Source organism: Thunnus albacares, chromosome 1 (assembly GCF_914725855.1).
Source record: "Thunnus albacares chromosome 1, fThuAlb1.1, whole genome shotgun sequence".
NCBI lineage: Eukaryota > Metazoa > Chordata > Actinopteri > Scombriformes > Scombridae > Thunnus > Thunnus albacares.
In genome coordinates this window covers 29,864,259-29,879,843 of record NC_058106.1, presented here as the reverse complement: position 1 = coordinate 29,879,843, position 15,585 = coordinate 29,864,259, and the positions used below count along the sequence as shown (strand labels likewise).

The window sequence follows — 15,585 nt, the reverse complement described above, 5'->3', positions numbered from 1 at the left end:
AACCACAGTGTGACATTTACATCTCTTATAATTTTAAGACTTTTATAAACACATGCTGGCTCCACTGCACAAAGATTTGCATTTGCTTTTCATCAGGGGTTAAGAATCAAGAATCAATGATCCACATCAGGAAATACCAAAGAGCTACATCAGTTTCTCTCAGCACACATTAACAGGATACCATCTTCAAAAAGTTGTTTTTGCACGACTGACAGGTAAATGCAATACCTATAAGACCAAAGATTTTAAATTCTCATAAGACCCACAACTTGCAGCTTTGACTAGCAGTTAGTAAATTGGCTCTCACTTCCTCAGAAAGAACAATTGACATACTAGAAGAAAGCAGTCACTTAAACAATCCCTGGGCAGATAGTGCGGCAGTTACATCACACTTGGCTTCTTTAATCAACCATAATTATCTTTCATCTGACTTTCCTGACGCAGGACACTGTCAGGACATCAATAAGTTTCTTTGTTAGTAAAAAAAAAAAAAAAAAGTGAGAAGTTGCATCTAGGAGTCGACATGAGGAAATGGTACTTAAAACAACAAAGTTTCTGTTGTAAAATTAAGGTTTACAAAGCTTTTTTTTCTACATGTGCACAATGTAGTTTAAAGAACAAACTTAATTTGGATAAAATCTGTCCCATTACATTTCATGAGGGCAGCCAGCAGGTAAACTGAGGTAACCAGATTCAGATTGCTCAACTAGGGATTAGTGGGATAAACCCATCTTAAAGGGCTAATTAAGACTTGATGAGATTGGGAAGTCACTTCTGTGGTCGGCAATTACATTTGAGCAGGATTTTAACTTAATGTAATGAGGGAGAAAAAAAAAAAATACACCCACATACTGTAGTAGATACATGTAAAGTTATATTTCACTACTGAACAACACATCTAGAAAATATAGTTGTCAGAAAATTATTTTTCCAGGTCAGCAAACGACTTGGTCTCATTCAGGGCCTTGAATCAAAATGAGTGTTTTTCATAATTGTCAGAAAGAACAATGAGAATGCCATAATTTATTAAAATTATGTGACAAAATTCAAGGTTTGGAATAATCAGGAATCCTCACTATATGAATAGTTTATATTTGATAAATCTTTAAAATATAAAAAAACATTATCTTATTTAAAAATTTAAAAAATGGCATATTACAAATATCCATGAGAAAATAAGATATATCAATACTATTTGCAGCAAAAACACTGTAGTTTAACCACCAAGAAGATTGCTACTGTAAACTAAAGGTGGTGTTTGCAACAGGAAATGATCAGAGCAAAAATCTGTTTAAACAAATCATCTCCTTTCAAAGTATTAAAAGAGAAATAGATAAGAAATGAAGAAAACAAGCCTTATACACAAATTATATATAATTATATATTAATACAACATTGAAAATAACTTACCTGTGGATAGGGGAACATGCCTAGCGCCAACTGTGTAAAAAAGAAGATAATAAATGTTACAGGATATTCTTCAAACATTTGAAAAGGATGAGTCAGTAAAACATGTACACACTAATGCAATCTATCAAACATCCCTCCAAAATGCTTATAGATATTTGTGCACCTTAATGGTGGGTAACTTAATATTTACGCTGTACCCACAGCCCAGTGTGTGTGTGTGTGTGTGTGTGTGTGTGTGTGTGTGTGTATACAGTTACACCACAATATAATGCAGTACATTTTGACGACACAAGAAACTACAACCCTTTGTCAGAGACCTGAGAGTTCAATAAAAACATCTCAGACAAAGTTAAGAAATATTATAAACTTCACAAAGGTATCATTTCTTGTATGGCAGCTGGATTTGATTGCATTTGACTACACAGGTGTTCATGATATTTTGTCCACCCACTGTATATACTGTATGTACACATGTCATTAATCTGCACATGCCTCTTCATTGCCAGTGTCTTAATGCCATGAAATAAATGTGTAGACACAGAAAGGAAATGATGCTAAAGTCGCTGAAGTGTGCAGAACTTGAGACTTTCAGTCTTTGAGGTAAGCTTAGGGCCCACCTGCTGATAACACTTCCTCATCAAACAACATCAGCTATTAGTTAATAACCCCCCCACGATTACCACCTGCTGAGAACAAAATAGAGGGATAAAGAGGAGGAGGACAGGATTGTGGGATGGTTGTATGTAATGTGTGTATGTTTGTTATTTTGGTTGGGGGGGTGGGGGGGTGGGTGACAGCTCTCCTTGACATTTGGTAATTCACTTGGGGTGGGCATTTTTCATCTTGGTCAAGGGCAGCTTATTGGCAACATTACGTTATTAAAACGTCAAAACACTCACAGTCTTTCCTTGAACATAAATAGACCAACTAGTAGGCTAAAGATCAATCCAAATTGAGTGGGACTGCAAGCCAATTCATTTAGCTTAATGCAGACCTCTACGGATAAAAAATAAAGAGAACAGTGCCATGGGGTCCACTGCAATAAAACTCCATCTTTATCACACAGAGATCATGTCAATAATTTTGACATGGCTTTTTTCCTGTGAACTCATCCATTATTGTTATAATTGTAATGACATTAAACATTATTGACAAACAAAGCTGAGGCAGAAGCCCAAATCATTTGTTATGCTATGGAGGGAGAGCTGTGGACAGAAACAGATGGAGAATCAATAGTGTCAGTGGGAGGACAAGAGACAAGGGAAGTGTAATACTGAAATTAAAATGTTATTTGAAAACGCGGGGTGTCAGTCAAGCACTCGATCAAGACTCTGGGGAGAGATGAATACTGATGTGTACCCACATGGACACACAAACACACGTGCATCTTATGCAGCTCAGTCAATGAGCAACAGTCTAAAATAATCTGTAAGATTTCAATTATGAGATGTTAAATAATGTAAATTGACCACTTTTGCGCAAATGTTATGCTTCCTTCATCAGTTTTTCAACTATAGTACATTGTCATATACTGTATATAAGCTGTCATACCTCCATGAAAGAGATTCCCACACTCCAGACATCTGCATGGATACCATACTGTTCCCCTGATATCCTTTCCGGCTGTGGAGCAAAAACATCAAAAACCATAAAGGACAAAGTTACAAGATCTGAGCCAAATTTGATCTTCACTAGAAAAACTTCTGTGACATGAGACTTTTTGGGGTCACTCACCGCCATGTATGCGTTAGTTCCCACATACGTTTTGGCAATAGAATTCACCAACTGCAATTAAAAGTCATTAACAGTGGATTAGCAACTTATCATGCTGCATATTAATATAGATGTAGACTATTCAACTGACAGTAATGAGTAATGTCATAACCTTTAAAAGTCATTACTACACTGTCCTATATTAGGGAATAAAAAAAATAGGAGCTGGACCTAACTCACATTACCTAAATCTACTGACATATCAGGCTGATATTTTGGGCTGTTCTCAACCCTCGCAAAAGGGAACAGGAGTGAGACAAGGAGACATTAGTGAGTCTGTGTGTGGATACAACGACACATGCCATCAATGACAGGACTGTGATAATGAGTGTCTATTCCCTTACGGCTGTTTTTTTTTTTTTTTTTCTTTTTTTTTTTTTGGAGCATGCCCTACAGACAGTGAGAGAGGGGGGAGAGAGAGATTGTATGTGGTGAAAGAGAGATAAACAGAAAGATAGAGCTAAAAAGACAGAGGACAAGTCAATGCTGTTAGTGTTACACATACAGGGTGTAAAAATTCACCTTGGAACTTCCAAGGAAGTGGAGGTTAATTTACCATAGAAGGAATGGTGTGTGTGCGTGTGTGTGTGTGTGTGTGTGTGTGTGTGTGTGTGTGTGTGTTGAAAGAGGGAGACAGATCCTCGGGGTTGATGTTTTGGGGAGCGCTGAAGGTCTGTCCCTGATGATTACATTACAAAACACACACAAACTGCCACACTCGCCTAAGACACATACACACAGAAACACATATGCAGACACACACACGCACACACAAACACAATGACGAGGCTATTGTCTGCCACCCACGCTCTCCCCACATCTTGTGAATACATATCAATGAGGCTTCGCTGATGTGTGTGTGTGTGTGTGTGTGTGGGTCATAATTATAACAAGAGATTTTTTTGGAGGCTGCAGAACAATGGAGGTGGGGGGAGAAGTTAATGTGAGAGGAAGACCCTTGGGATAATGCTGATGTTTTGAGTTGAAAATGAATCCAGAATGATTGACAGGTTGACCATATGCACACACACACGCACACACACACACAGATTGAACAGGACTATGGTGATACAGCTATAGACAATTGTCTTTCTTTTTCTGTCTTCCATCCTTTCTCTCTCTCTCTCTCTATCTCTCTCTCCAACGCTCACACAAACAAATCAGCATACCTGTGTGCTGACACCAAAGTCACAGAGCTTGACTTGTCCTCGGGTGTTCACCAGCATATTGGAAGGCTTGACATCTGCGGAGACAAACTGCTTGATAGAACTGCAACATCAGCACTCTGCGGCTTGTCTTTATCAACTCTGCTCTTTTCTTTTTTAATAAACACACAACCCGCACACTACCTTACTCACCTCTGTGAAGTATCTTCAGGCTCCACAGATACGTCAGGCCTTTGACTACCTAGAGAAGCAGACGGCAGAAAAAAATATATTCGTTTCAAAATCATTCAACAATTCAACCAGCACATTTGACTGATTAATTAATTCACTTTTATGACTACCTCCACTCCACATGCTCTATAGGATAGTACAATTATACCTGTGAATATCAACAACCCTGACCTTAATATAGAATTTACACTAATAGACTTAGTCTGTGATTTCAATGCTCAATCCTAGAGCAGCTACTTTGACAGTTTATGTGACTGTGACATTGCAGTCAGAGTTTAACTTCGTGTCTACATGGACAATTTTCTCAGTCACCTTTTTTGTTCATTCTGTAAGGCCCTTTACATCTATGTGGCATACATATTCTGGGATGTTGGACAAAGTCTTATCAATTCACAACGATAAAAATAAACGTCTGGCTGTCATGGCACAGGTCACTGAGGTGGTCAGCTTGTGCGGTTAGACAAGATTCACCCTGAAATGCTGAAATCTCTGTATATTGCTGGACTGTCACGGTTGACATATGTCTCTAATGCTGCACTGATGTTGCCTTTGGATTGTCCATCAGCAGATCTGCTGTCATGGAATCTTATTGTGAAATGCTCAATACTGGAAAGGAGACTCTGGTCAGTTGTTTAAACCTGAGATTTAGAAGGAAACATGTTTTTTACAGTCTGACAGAAAATTGAGAGTCATAGGAATTTGGCACCTTCCTCTGCATGAATTTTTTTGCTTTAATGCTGAAGATTGTTGCTCAAAGATTTTCAGAGGTGCTGTTAGAGTGAGAGCTGTGTCAGTTAAATGAGTGCGATGTCTGAAAGAGGGATCAGCAACACCAATTTATGAGACCATATTTATTCCTTCCTGAATTCCTCTACTGCCAGAATTCAAAGAATTCAGGCATCTTTGAGTCTTAATAATGGGGCAAAGGATCCTAAAATTGACTGCAGTTTAGGTGTGTCAGCTGCAGCTGCAGACTTTGTATAAGACTGTGATGGCAAAGAGAGAGCTGAGCTCTAAATTAAAGCTTTCAATTTACTGGTCAATCTTCGTTTCAATCCTCAGCTATGGTAACAAGCTTTGGGTAGTGACTTGAAGAATGGTAAATGGTAAATGGACTGCGCCTTTCTACCTTAACAGACAAAAGGCTTTACAATTTTTGCCTCTCATTCACCCATTCACACACACACTCACACACCAATGGCGGGTGAAATGCCGTGCCAGGCACTGGCCTGACCATCAGCAGCAACTTAGGGTTCAGTGTGGTTCAATCCCCATAAAAGCCAGGGATCAAACCACCAACCCTGCAGTTAGTGGACGACACACTCTACCTCCTGAGCCACATCTGCCCCAGCAGAGAGATTACAGAGAGAAGCAACTGAGAAAATGTTTCTCCACTGGATGGCTAGTCTTTCTCTAGAGGATCGAATGAGGAGCTAAGCAATTAGGGAGGACCTCAGTATTGAGATGTTGCTCCTACATATTGAAAAGTCCACTGAGGATGTTTTGGCAACTGGTAAGAGAGGAAAGGCACATGTTTATCACCTGTGTGCAGCCCTCACAGGGGGCCATCCTCCTGTTAGTTGAACTCATACTCCATCTGTCTGGCTAGATTCTTCCAGTGCACCCAGAGACTTTGTAAAATTAGCTAAAGTGAGAACATTAACTATGCAAGACTGCAAAAAAGTATAACAAAATCATCATATTCAAAGTATTATACATTTCCCAAAGAGTAATACTGTTTCGTGGTGAGTTTTTCATTTATGGGGTGTGAGAGCTGACTCTAGCCCCTGGGCTATTGTCGTCCATCTCTAACTACTGGCTTATACTAGAAAAGAACTGGTTCGTTCATGTGTGTTTATACAGCCACTTACAGCCACTCTCGAAGGTGTAGTGAGAAGCCGGTTGTTATAGAGAGGGGGGAGATGGGATATAGTTTAAATAGGCTATAAGGATAATAGCACCTATTTTCAGACAGTCTCTCCTGGAGGTGGATACTGATGCGCTCAGTTGTACACAGCCCAATTCAAAGGACAGGAAAGTAAGTAAGTAAAGACGTATTTATATAGTACTTGAGGGAAAGGGGTTTCTGAAGCTATTTGACCATCTGACAAGCAGTTCTTATGGAGTATACTGGCAGCGTAATCCACAGCAACTTCAGAGACAAATTAAGAAAGCAAAAAAGCTCTGGAGTCCTGCTGCCTCAAAAGGTTGTGAAACTGGCATGTGCAGCTTCACTCACACCCTCTTGGGTGCTTTTCCTTCTGTGATAATTAACAACTGCGACAGTGGAAAGAAGGGAAAGCTGTGAATTAGAATTAACACTGACTAAATAGCTGTCATCGTTTGATTACGGACAAAGTTAAAGGGGGGGAGACAGAATAGAGGAAAGGAGACAGAAGAAGGGTAATGAGTGTGGAAAGGAGACATGCATTTATCAACATCAAGGCCGTTTCCATAAAAATGCTGGTTTTAACTGAGAGTAGAAAAGGAGAGAGGGGAGGATATGGGGAAAACAGCACTGACTTTGTCCACCACTTCACCAAATAGAGGCTAATTGAAATATTCACACCTGTGGTTTTCTTTTCTTCTATCCCATCAATAAAATTACTCAATTTTTTCCTCAGACCAGTCCTGTATTCGACAAACGAATAACAGGTCACACTAAAAACTGTGACTACCTGGCACACATGGACGATTAAATCGACCATTACATCATGAGATATGTAGCTATGGGGTACTTCAGTCGACTCAAATAAATAACACTTAAATAATTGTTTCTAAAAACTCAAAAACACATATTGATTAAAAAATGCTTTTCACTCAGTAATGACAAACTACTAATTGGAAGATTTTGTGTATTTCATTTAAACTTACTGCCACTGCAATCCTACCCAGCACGTGCTCTGGAATCCTTTTGTACACGTCAAGAGAACCACCTGCAAGAGACCAAACGTTCTTTCACTCAGACGGTTACATAGCAAATGACATGAAATTATGGACACATTTCTTAAGAGTATTTTTAGCACAATACAGAGACAAATTCATGTTGGCCACACATGTTGAGACACTTCATACTTATCCAAACAACTGACTGAAATATATTGCAATGTTGCTTGCAATTTAGTCTGGCTTTAATCAGCTTTTTATTAGGTCAACTAGCGTTTCTTATGATACTTTTTTTTAGCATAAACTGGCACCTTTGCCAAGAAAGAACTGTTGTTGATCGACTTACACTAGAAATTCATGTTCCTTCATCCTGCCACTGCGCATGTGCAGAAACACAGTTCTGTTACAGAGCTTCAGTAAGTTGTGCACATCCTCTTGACTTTGAACTGCTATAAATTTCTCAAGGAACTTCAGCATAAAGTCAAGAAGTTGTAATATGTAGTACAACAAACTATTGAAGCTCTGTAAATGGACACGTGCACAGTGGCGGGGGACTATCTTATCACTATTTTTTTTTTACTTTGGAGCCATTTCTACACAGAAGAATTCAATATATAAGATTTTGATACATGCACAACACTTCTAAGTATGATGAGTTCATTGTTGGTTTGGCTCTGTGCATGAGATTTCTTGGTGATAAGAAAAATACAGAAAATCACCAGCCAAATCCTTGAACACATCAAAAATGTTCACAGAAACAGTCAAAGATAACCAAAACAGAGAAGAAAAGGATCTTTTCAAAATGTTCCAGATTAGTTTGGACATTCTCAGAATAGCGGACCAGTGCTCTCAATATCTAAGGTGATTTAAACACAGAGGACACATCCCAAGTATGTTTCAAGATATACTTGAAAATTTAAGTGACTCTACACATTTATATTCAATATATTTACTGCTTGTTACAATAGCACTTTCTGACACTTATTGTATTTGTTTAACATTTCTTTGTAATAACAATAAAACAAGATTTGAGATGACAAATGTATTAATGTTTCCTTATCTTGCCCAATTTCCAGAGCATAGTAATTTCTTGTTTCCAAATAATCAAGTACAACTGGAAATTTCTGATCAGGGAAAAGTTCCATAAAGTAAAGAGTGCTCAGAGGTTAGACAGACTTTGCTGACAAGTTAGCAAATGTGTGAAACAGGGGAATCACTGCATTAACACGCACTTGGACAAACACACACACACACTTACAAACATAGAAAGTCCCCCATCTCACACCAATCTACACACACACACACACACACATACAAACACATCTACAAATGCACTTAAGTCAACGTTTATCACGCCCTTGTAGCTTTTAGCACACAGGCATGCTAAACAGCTCACAGTGATAAGACATTCTTTTGGTCTACAGAAGTGAAAATGGATACACGGTAGAGAGACAGAGGACAGTTCCCCTAAGTCACCTCTACACAGATGTGACAAGCAAAGAAAAAATATAAGATCCACTCACCGTCCATAAATTCTGTGCATATGGATATCCTGTTCTCTACAAAAAAGGCACTGAAGAAAGTGATGATGTAGGGTGAGTCGCACTGCAATCAAGAGAAGAGACAATTTCATAATTAAAGAGCATATCAAAATATTTATGCTGAGTTGATGGTAAATAAGTAGAGGTAAATACTAGCTGAGCATAATAGTTCCATTAAACACAACAATATACTGAGCTCACTGTGGTTTGTTCATGTTCTCTTTCTTTCAAGTCAACAACGCCAGCATCCTCGGCTGACATTACTGTCTTTCAGAGACTGTCACGGGCTAAATTTTAAAACTACAGTGAAGACATAATGCATCCATTGGTATCAAAAATGTCATGATAGCTTGTGGGGAAGTGGGCTAAATAGTGCTCCAAAGTTATATCTGAATGAAAATGGGTTCGATGGGTACCCACGAGTCTCCCCTTTACAGACATGTCCGCTTTATGTGAATCTCATGCAGCTCTGGGCAAAAACCTTGGTGTTTTTTGCATGCAGTATAAATGTGTTATTTTCATCTATTCTAAAAATGGTTTTAATATTTCTGCACACTGGGATCCCTAAACAGTCTAGGAATTGCATAAATCCGTATAACTGGAAAGCTGAGACTCTTGTGTATTCAATGAGCCCAACTGTATGATGACGTTAGTCCCCACAGTAGCCATTTCATTGTAGTGAGACCATTTTTTGAAACTTGACCTCACTGTATAAAATGACCTATTGTGACCTCTAGGATAATCACAGCCACATGAAACTTCATAACCACAAACTAGAGACCTTGAGCATTCAGAGGATGTATGGCTTTTCTAGGTATATTGACAATAAGGGGGTTTATGAGCAATTTCCAGAACAGAAGTGCACGCCATCCAATTGCTGTTAAAATGCAATTCTTACAGAAATCTCCAAATGTCAAAGCTTTTGATATCGAATCACAGCATGAATTTTTCTATGGTGTTCCTGATGGTGGTATTTTGGAGGGATTTTTGACCATTTTTATCAATTCTCGATTGGTCAAAAATGGTCAAATCTGTGTAACAAATGGTAACCCAAAAATTGCTGCAACAACTTATGAGACATAAATGAGCATGGGAATGGCCATCATATACTTCCATCATAATGTTCTAACCCCTTATACACTCTAAACTTCCAAAACAATGTTTATTACAGATTTATGACAAGAAAAACTCGTCACACGGTGCTGAACTGCATCTCAAATTAATCTTCAGGTTCCCAGCTTTCAGATGATGTATACCACTTCTATGTGGCATATACTGTTGACCTGCTATCTCCCCCTAAATATCACCTGTCCCTCCCTAAAACAGACAAAAATGTGTCTATGGTAGAAGGGGGGAGTTTCCATGGTCAGATAGTTTGGGCGGGTAAATTTTCTAGGCTTAACAGTAATCCCTCCCTTTGTGCATGGAAAAAAAACTCACATGCCTGTTCCATGTGTGTGCTGTATGTGTCCATGTGTCACTGATCCCTGGCTTATACTGTGAGACCAGAGGCGATAGATTGGCACCGCATTACTTAGACTCATTGTTAATTAACACTGCACATGTGATCGGACACTCAGTGAAGAAAAGAAAAGAAAAAAAGGTAAACAAGAACAAGAAATGAGTCAAAGCTGACCTTGTAGAGAATTTCTAACTCCGACATGATCTGCTTCTGTAGTTCTACCGTGATGTCTAGGGGAATGACCTGTAATGAGACACAGGAATAAAAGATACAACCAATGACAACAACAACTCAAACAGGTCCTGTCATGGACATCTAACAAAAAGAATAAACCTTCACCTTTGTAATGATACCCATTTAGATATCTGTACTAGTCATCGACACTATGAGGGAGTCAGTACTATCATCAACATGGTGTAAAGGTTTATTCAATGGTGTAAATAGCATTTTTACGAATGAATTTGAGATTTTATACATCTTTTATGTCATCAAAGCCACAATGCAGAGAGTGAACTAGTGAAATCAAGCTCTAGCCTTTGTTTGAAATGTAATCCAGCTGTCTCTTAACACTCCATGGTACATGGTTGCCAGTCCCTGGTTTACACTAAAAATCCAAGTGTGTTTTAGATGTTCATAAACCAGGGTTTTTGAATTCTCTTGTATTGCCTATATCGTCAAATTTACTGTGATCTTTTACCAATTTGTCAGATAATCACTTCAAATTTGTTCAGAAGTCTGTTACTGCATCTAAAGCAAAGTTACAATTCAAATGTTCTGCTGATATTGCAGTGGTGTCTGTAATATATATCCATTTTTAAACTCAAAATCATCTGAAATCTTTCATTTGCTAAATGGTGTAACTCTCATTATGCCAACTACATAGTCAAAGGCACCATGGCCGACGGTCATGGCGGAAGAAAGGAAGAAAATGGTATCAACTTCAAGAAAAAGATTTTGGTGTGAGAAGATGTCACAAAGCAGGTCTCACCTTCACAGCTAAAACCCGCTTGCCAAGAAGATGGTATGCTCTAGAAGGACAAAAAAAGAAGACAACATGAAACATTATACAAAGATGTCTTTTAAATGGTCACCTGAGCGTGTGTTTTGATTTTCAAGTTTGCTTCCATGTGAGAAGCTCCGATCTCAATGTGTATTTTCAACAGTGGAACACAACAAAAATGTGGGGAGATACAGATTAACGACACAAGAACTGGCACATATGAACTGTTAAAAAAGTTCAGGTGATGGGAAATGAAAGGATATAAATGACAAAGCAATACAATAAAAATTCCCCGTCTGTGATTTTCATTGCAACAGCGGAGTCTACATAGGATGAAAAAAATGCCTCTGTCATTTCTCTTTAAGGTCAGAGGTCACCACCCAAAACCAGATCCAGTCAGCCCCATTGCTACTTGTTCCAGACAGAGTTTTGAGTTGCAAGTACAAGAGCAGCCACAGACCGTCCCCGTAATGATTTAATTATCAAACTCCTTAATGCCAAACGTCGGCTTTAGTTACAGCCCTTGAAGGTTAGTTTACGGCACCAGTGACAATAGCTCAGGACCTCTGAACATACAATCCTCAAGGACGAATTCTGTCCAACAGCTGTCAGGTGATGAGGATGAGGTGGGAGCAGCGTACGTCACCCGGTTTGCTTGGAAGCCAACTTAGTACATGTGATACCTGGCTACTCACCTGTCAGCGGGTCTTCCAGAGAGAATGTATATGGCGCAAGGTGTGATTAATGTGTCTTAGATCGGAGTATCACATTGCTCTTCGGCCAGACACCTCTAAACTAGCCCGGGCCTTTAATTAATGACACCTATTAGTGCCATGTCAGGTATTTACCCACGGTTAGAACAAACACTGGTTCCTGACTATAACTATGCCGTGCTGTACACTAGCTGCACTTCTTAAGAGATAAGGGACTCATAACTGATGAAGTCAAAAACAAACCACATATTTTGGGGGATCTTTTAAGAAATAATTGACTTTTGTGGGACATTTGCACTTTTAACTTTCTTGATAGTTCCAAGTAGTCACACACATTCAACTGCTAACTCATTTCATAGTTTGTGGCAAGTTCTCAGTAAATAACTATGTTTCAATATTTACTTTTTCCTATTACTATTTTAATCTTAGACGGTTCACAATTGTAGAAATAGAAATGCTGGCTGCCTGTATCATGTGTCTGAGCCATGTCAGCAGTCAGGTTGATACAACCGAAAGTTGACACAAAAAATAAACAAAAAACAAATATGGAATGGCCAACGATACAGAATCATTTTTTTTAGATTTAAGTTTATGAGAATGAAGCATTCTTCTGACTTTTGTAGAGAGTCTCTTTTTGCCCCAAGAGTATTTCTGATCTTAAGTGTCATGTTTCCTGGAAAAGAGCTCTTTGCACTAAGGCTGATGGCCTTGTTTCCATTTTGATGTATCAGTCTTGCTTTAAGCTACAATCAATATCAGTTAAGCATGACTGCTGCCTCTTAATTAAAATGAAGATGTTAATTGAGGCAAGATCACAGGGGTAGACATGTTAAATACTGACTGGGCAGGTTGTGTGTGTAAAGCATCCTGAAAAGAGATTAAACCAAGTCTTCACCATGCTAAACAACTTGTAGCTCTAAATATGAAGTCTAGACATCCTGAATGACATACTCAATCTGTGGCTGAATGCACCTAACTATTACTTTAACACATGAGGAGAGCAGCTTGGTGTTTGTGGGACACTCTGTGCACAAGTACTGTCAGTGTGTGTACACTTTTTTACAGGCTCACATCTGTTTAATAACGTAAGAGTAAGAATTTCTTTGGCATATTGGTTCATTTAGTTGAGGTCCAAAGACATTTTGAAAAATGTGTAATCTTTTTCACAGAGTGGTTTCTTAAATATGATTCACATAAGCCTGAAGGGAAATGTCTCCATAATCTATATTTAAGGACAACAGGCCCAACATATATGGAATATAATTATGATTGATAGTTTTATCAAAACATTACCCTGTAATAATTAAATGATGAAAACACTGTATGTCTATGCTATGTATATCAAATAGAAAACGCAGAGTTTAAAATAAGTGTTAGAAGGGCATACTTAAGAGATAGAAATATGGTGTGACTACTGTTTGGTTAAAGCTTTATTCCCAGACTGTCCTTGACCACCTCAGGGCCGAGCATCCCTGTATGAGTTACAGTGACAGGCTTGTGACAGCGGCAGAGATGGGGACAAGGTTACATAGCCACCCCCCCGCTACTTCTCCCTGATCTGACCCCAGTAAACGTGCCCCATTGCCTGGATCTTATTTACACTCCAGCTCACTCTGTAATAAAAGCTCCATCATGCAGTATTCATAGGGCCTCTCTCTATGTCTATGAAGTTGAGGCTGTAGGTTAGCGATACTGGCCTCCTGGATCAGGGCTAACGTGGTACTTTTTACACTGCCACGTGGATGACGGTGCTACCTTTCTCTCTCCCTGACACTATCACCTGATACGGCTATAATAGCTATCTTGATTGACACAGAGAGACAGAAACCTAAATACAGAGACAGACATGCACATACAGTATAAAAAAACCTTCATGGGACTTAAGGAGAGTTGAGGGTGGGAAACCACCTCTTGATATTGCTGGAAAACCAGTTGAACATGTTCAAGGGTTTCAATTTCTTGGCATAATGTCTGCAAATCTTTAATGTGAAAGCCAATGTTCATAAAATTGTAAAGATAGCTCTTCAGAGATTATATTTTTTGCGGAAGATCAGGAAACTTGGCGTTTCAAGAAAAGATATGGTCCAATTTTACACATCTGTTTTAGAAAGTGTGCTTAATTTCTTTGTCATAGTTTGGTTTGGTAGTCTGACTACTGCAGAAACAAATGCATGTTAGGATGAGTGGCTTTGTAGCACTATTTTCACTGTCATAGGCAAAAATATTTAAGTTAATTTTTATTCTTAGAAGGTGTCTTGTGACATTCACTCATTGTCAGACCAGTTACATATGCCATATTGGGCCACCCACAGGACAACAAAGTAATATCTTTGACAGTTGGTTGACGTCACCATCAATAGGCAACAAAGGTAAGAGCTGCTGCAATTTTACCTCTTGCAATACTGAAAGGTAATTAGTGTTACTGCTACATTTAATTTTACATTTGCTGTTTTCAAATGTTTAGGGATGACAATGTTGGTCTGTATGTCTGTCAATCTGTCCACCACTTTGTTCCAGACTAAATAATTCAACAACTTTTGAAGGATTGCAATTGCAGGTCCACAGAGGTGTTGATTGCCATTGTGTACGGAAGATGAATCCTAATTACTTTGGTTATTCCAAGGGCCCCTAATACCTGCAAAACGAATGACATTTTAATCAGCCTCAGCTGTACCTTGTGTTTATTGCTAATTAGCAAATGTTAGCATGCTAACATGGTAAACATTATACCAGCATGTTGGCGTTATCTCAAAGCACCACTGTGCCCAGGTACAGCCTCACAGAGCTGCTAGCATGACTGAAGACTCTTAATTCTTGTTTGTGTATTTGGTAGGTTTTCTAATTTTAAAATGGACTTGTTGGATCATTGTGTCACACAAATCTCCAGCGGATAAATACTTATTTAACAATTCAACTAATAATTCACCCAAATATTCAGTACCAAAGACTTAGTCAGCCTAATTTGCTTTCTTCTGTTTATTTTATTTTGACCTCTGCATATACACATTCTTGATATATAGATTTTTTTTTATTAAATAACTAATTAAATTAACTAATACTAACAGCCAACACAAGTGTGTGGGGGTGTGAAAATATGCTCACCAATACATCAAATATATATAAAGTATATAATATCAAATATGTTTGAATTTCTCTCTCAACCCTTTTTTTTTTTTTTTTTTTTTTTTTTTTTTTACATTCTTCACACAACTACTTCTATCACTTTTGTTTATACAACACCTTCAATGTCCTTGAGCGGAGATTGTCCTAAAGTGTACGCTGTTGTCTTCGTTGTTCAATGATCAAATCTTACCCTTCCCTGAACATCATTGTTGTCGTCGTTCTTCTCACTCTTTACTATTCCGCTACTTCTTATTCCTCATTCCATACATTTTTTGGACCT

General features: G+C 38.5%; 1 protein-coding gene across 3 annotated transcripts in view; it reads right to left on the bottom strand.

Moving 5' to 3' along the window:
- Positions 1-15,585, bottom strand: part of map2k5 (mitogen-activated protein kinase kinase 5) — a 64,020-nt gene that overhangs the window by 28,757 nt on the left and 19,678 nt on the right. For all 3 annotated transcript variants that reach the window (XM_044354267.1, XM_044354258.1, XM_044354277.1), the window contains 9 exons: positions 11,458-11,497; positions 10,644-10,712; positions 8,990-9,071; positions 7,455-7,516; positions 4,542-4,590; positions 4,353-4,426; positions 3,145-3,195; positions 2,962-3,033; positions 1,411-1,440 (listed from right to left, as the gene is read on the bottom strand). In XM_044354267.1, coding sequence (XP_044210202.1) covers positions 1,411-1,440; positions 2,962-3,033; positions 3,145-3,195; positions 4,353-4,426; positions 4,542-4,590; positions 7,455-7,516; positions 8,990-9,071; positions 10,644-10,712; positions 11,458-11,497 — 529 coding nt within the window. The remainder of the gene's footprint in view (positions 1-1,410; positions 1,441-2,961; positions 3,034-3,144; positions 3,196-4,352; positions 4,427-4,541; positions 4,591-7,454; positions 7,517-8,989; positions 9,072-10,643; positions 10,713-11,457; positions 11,498-15,585) is intronic.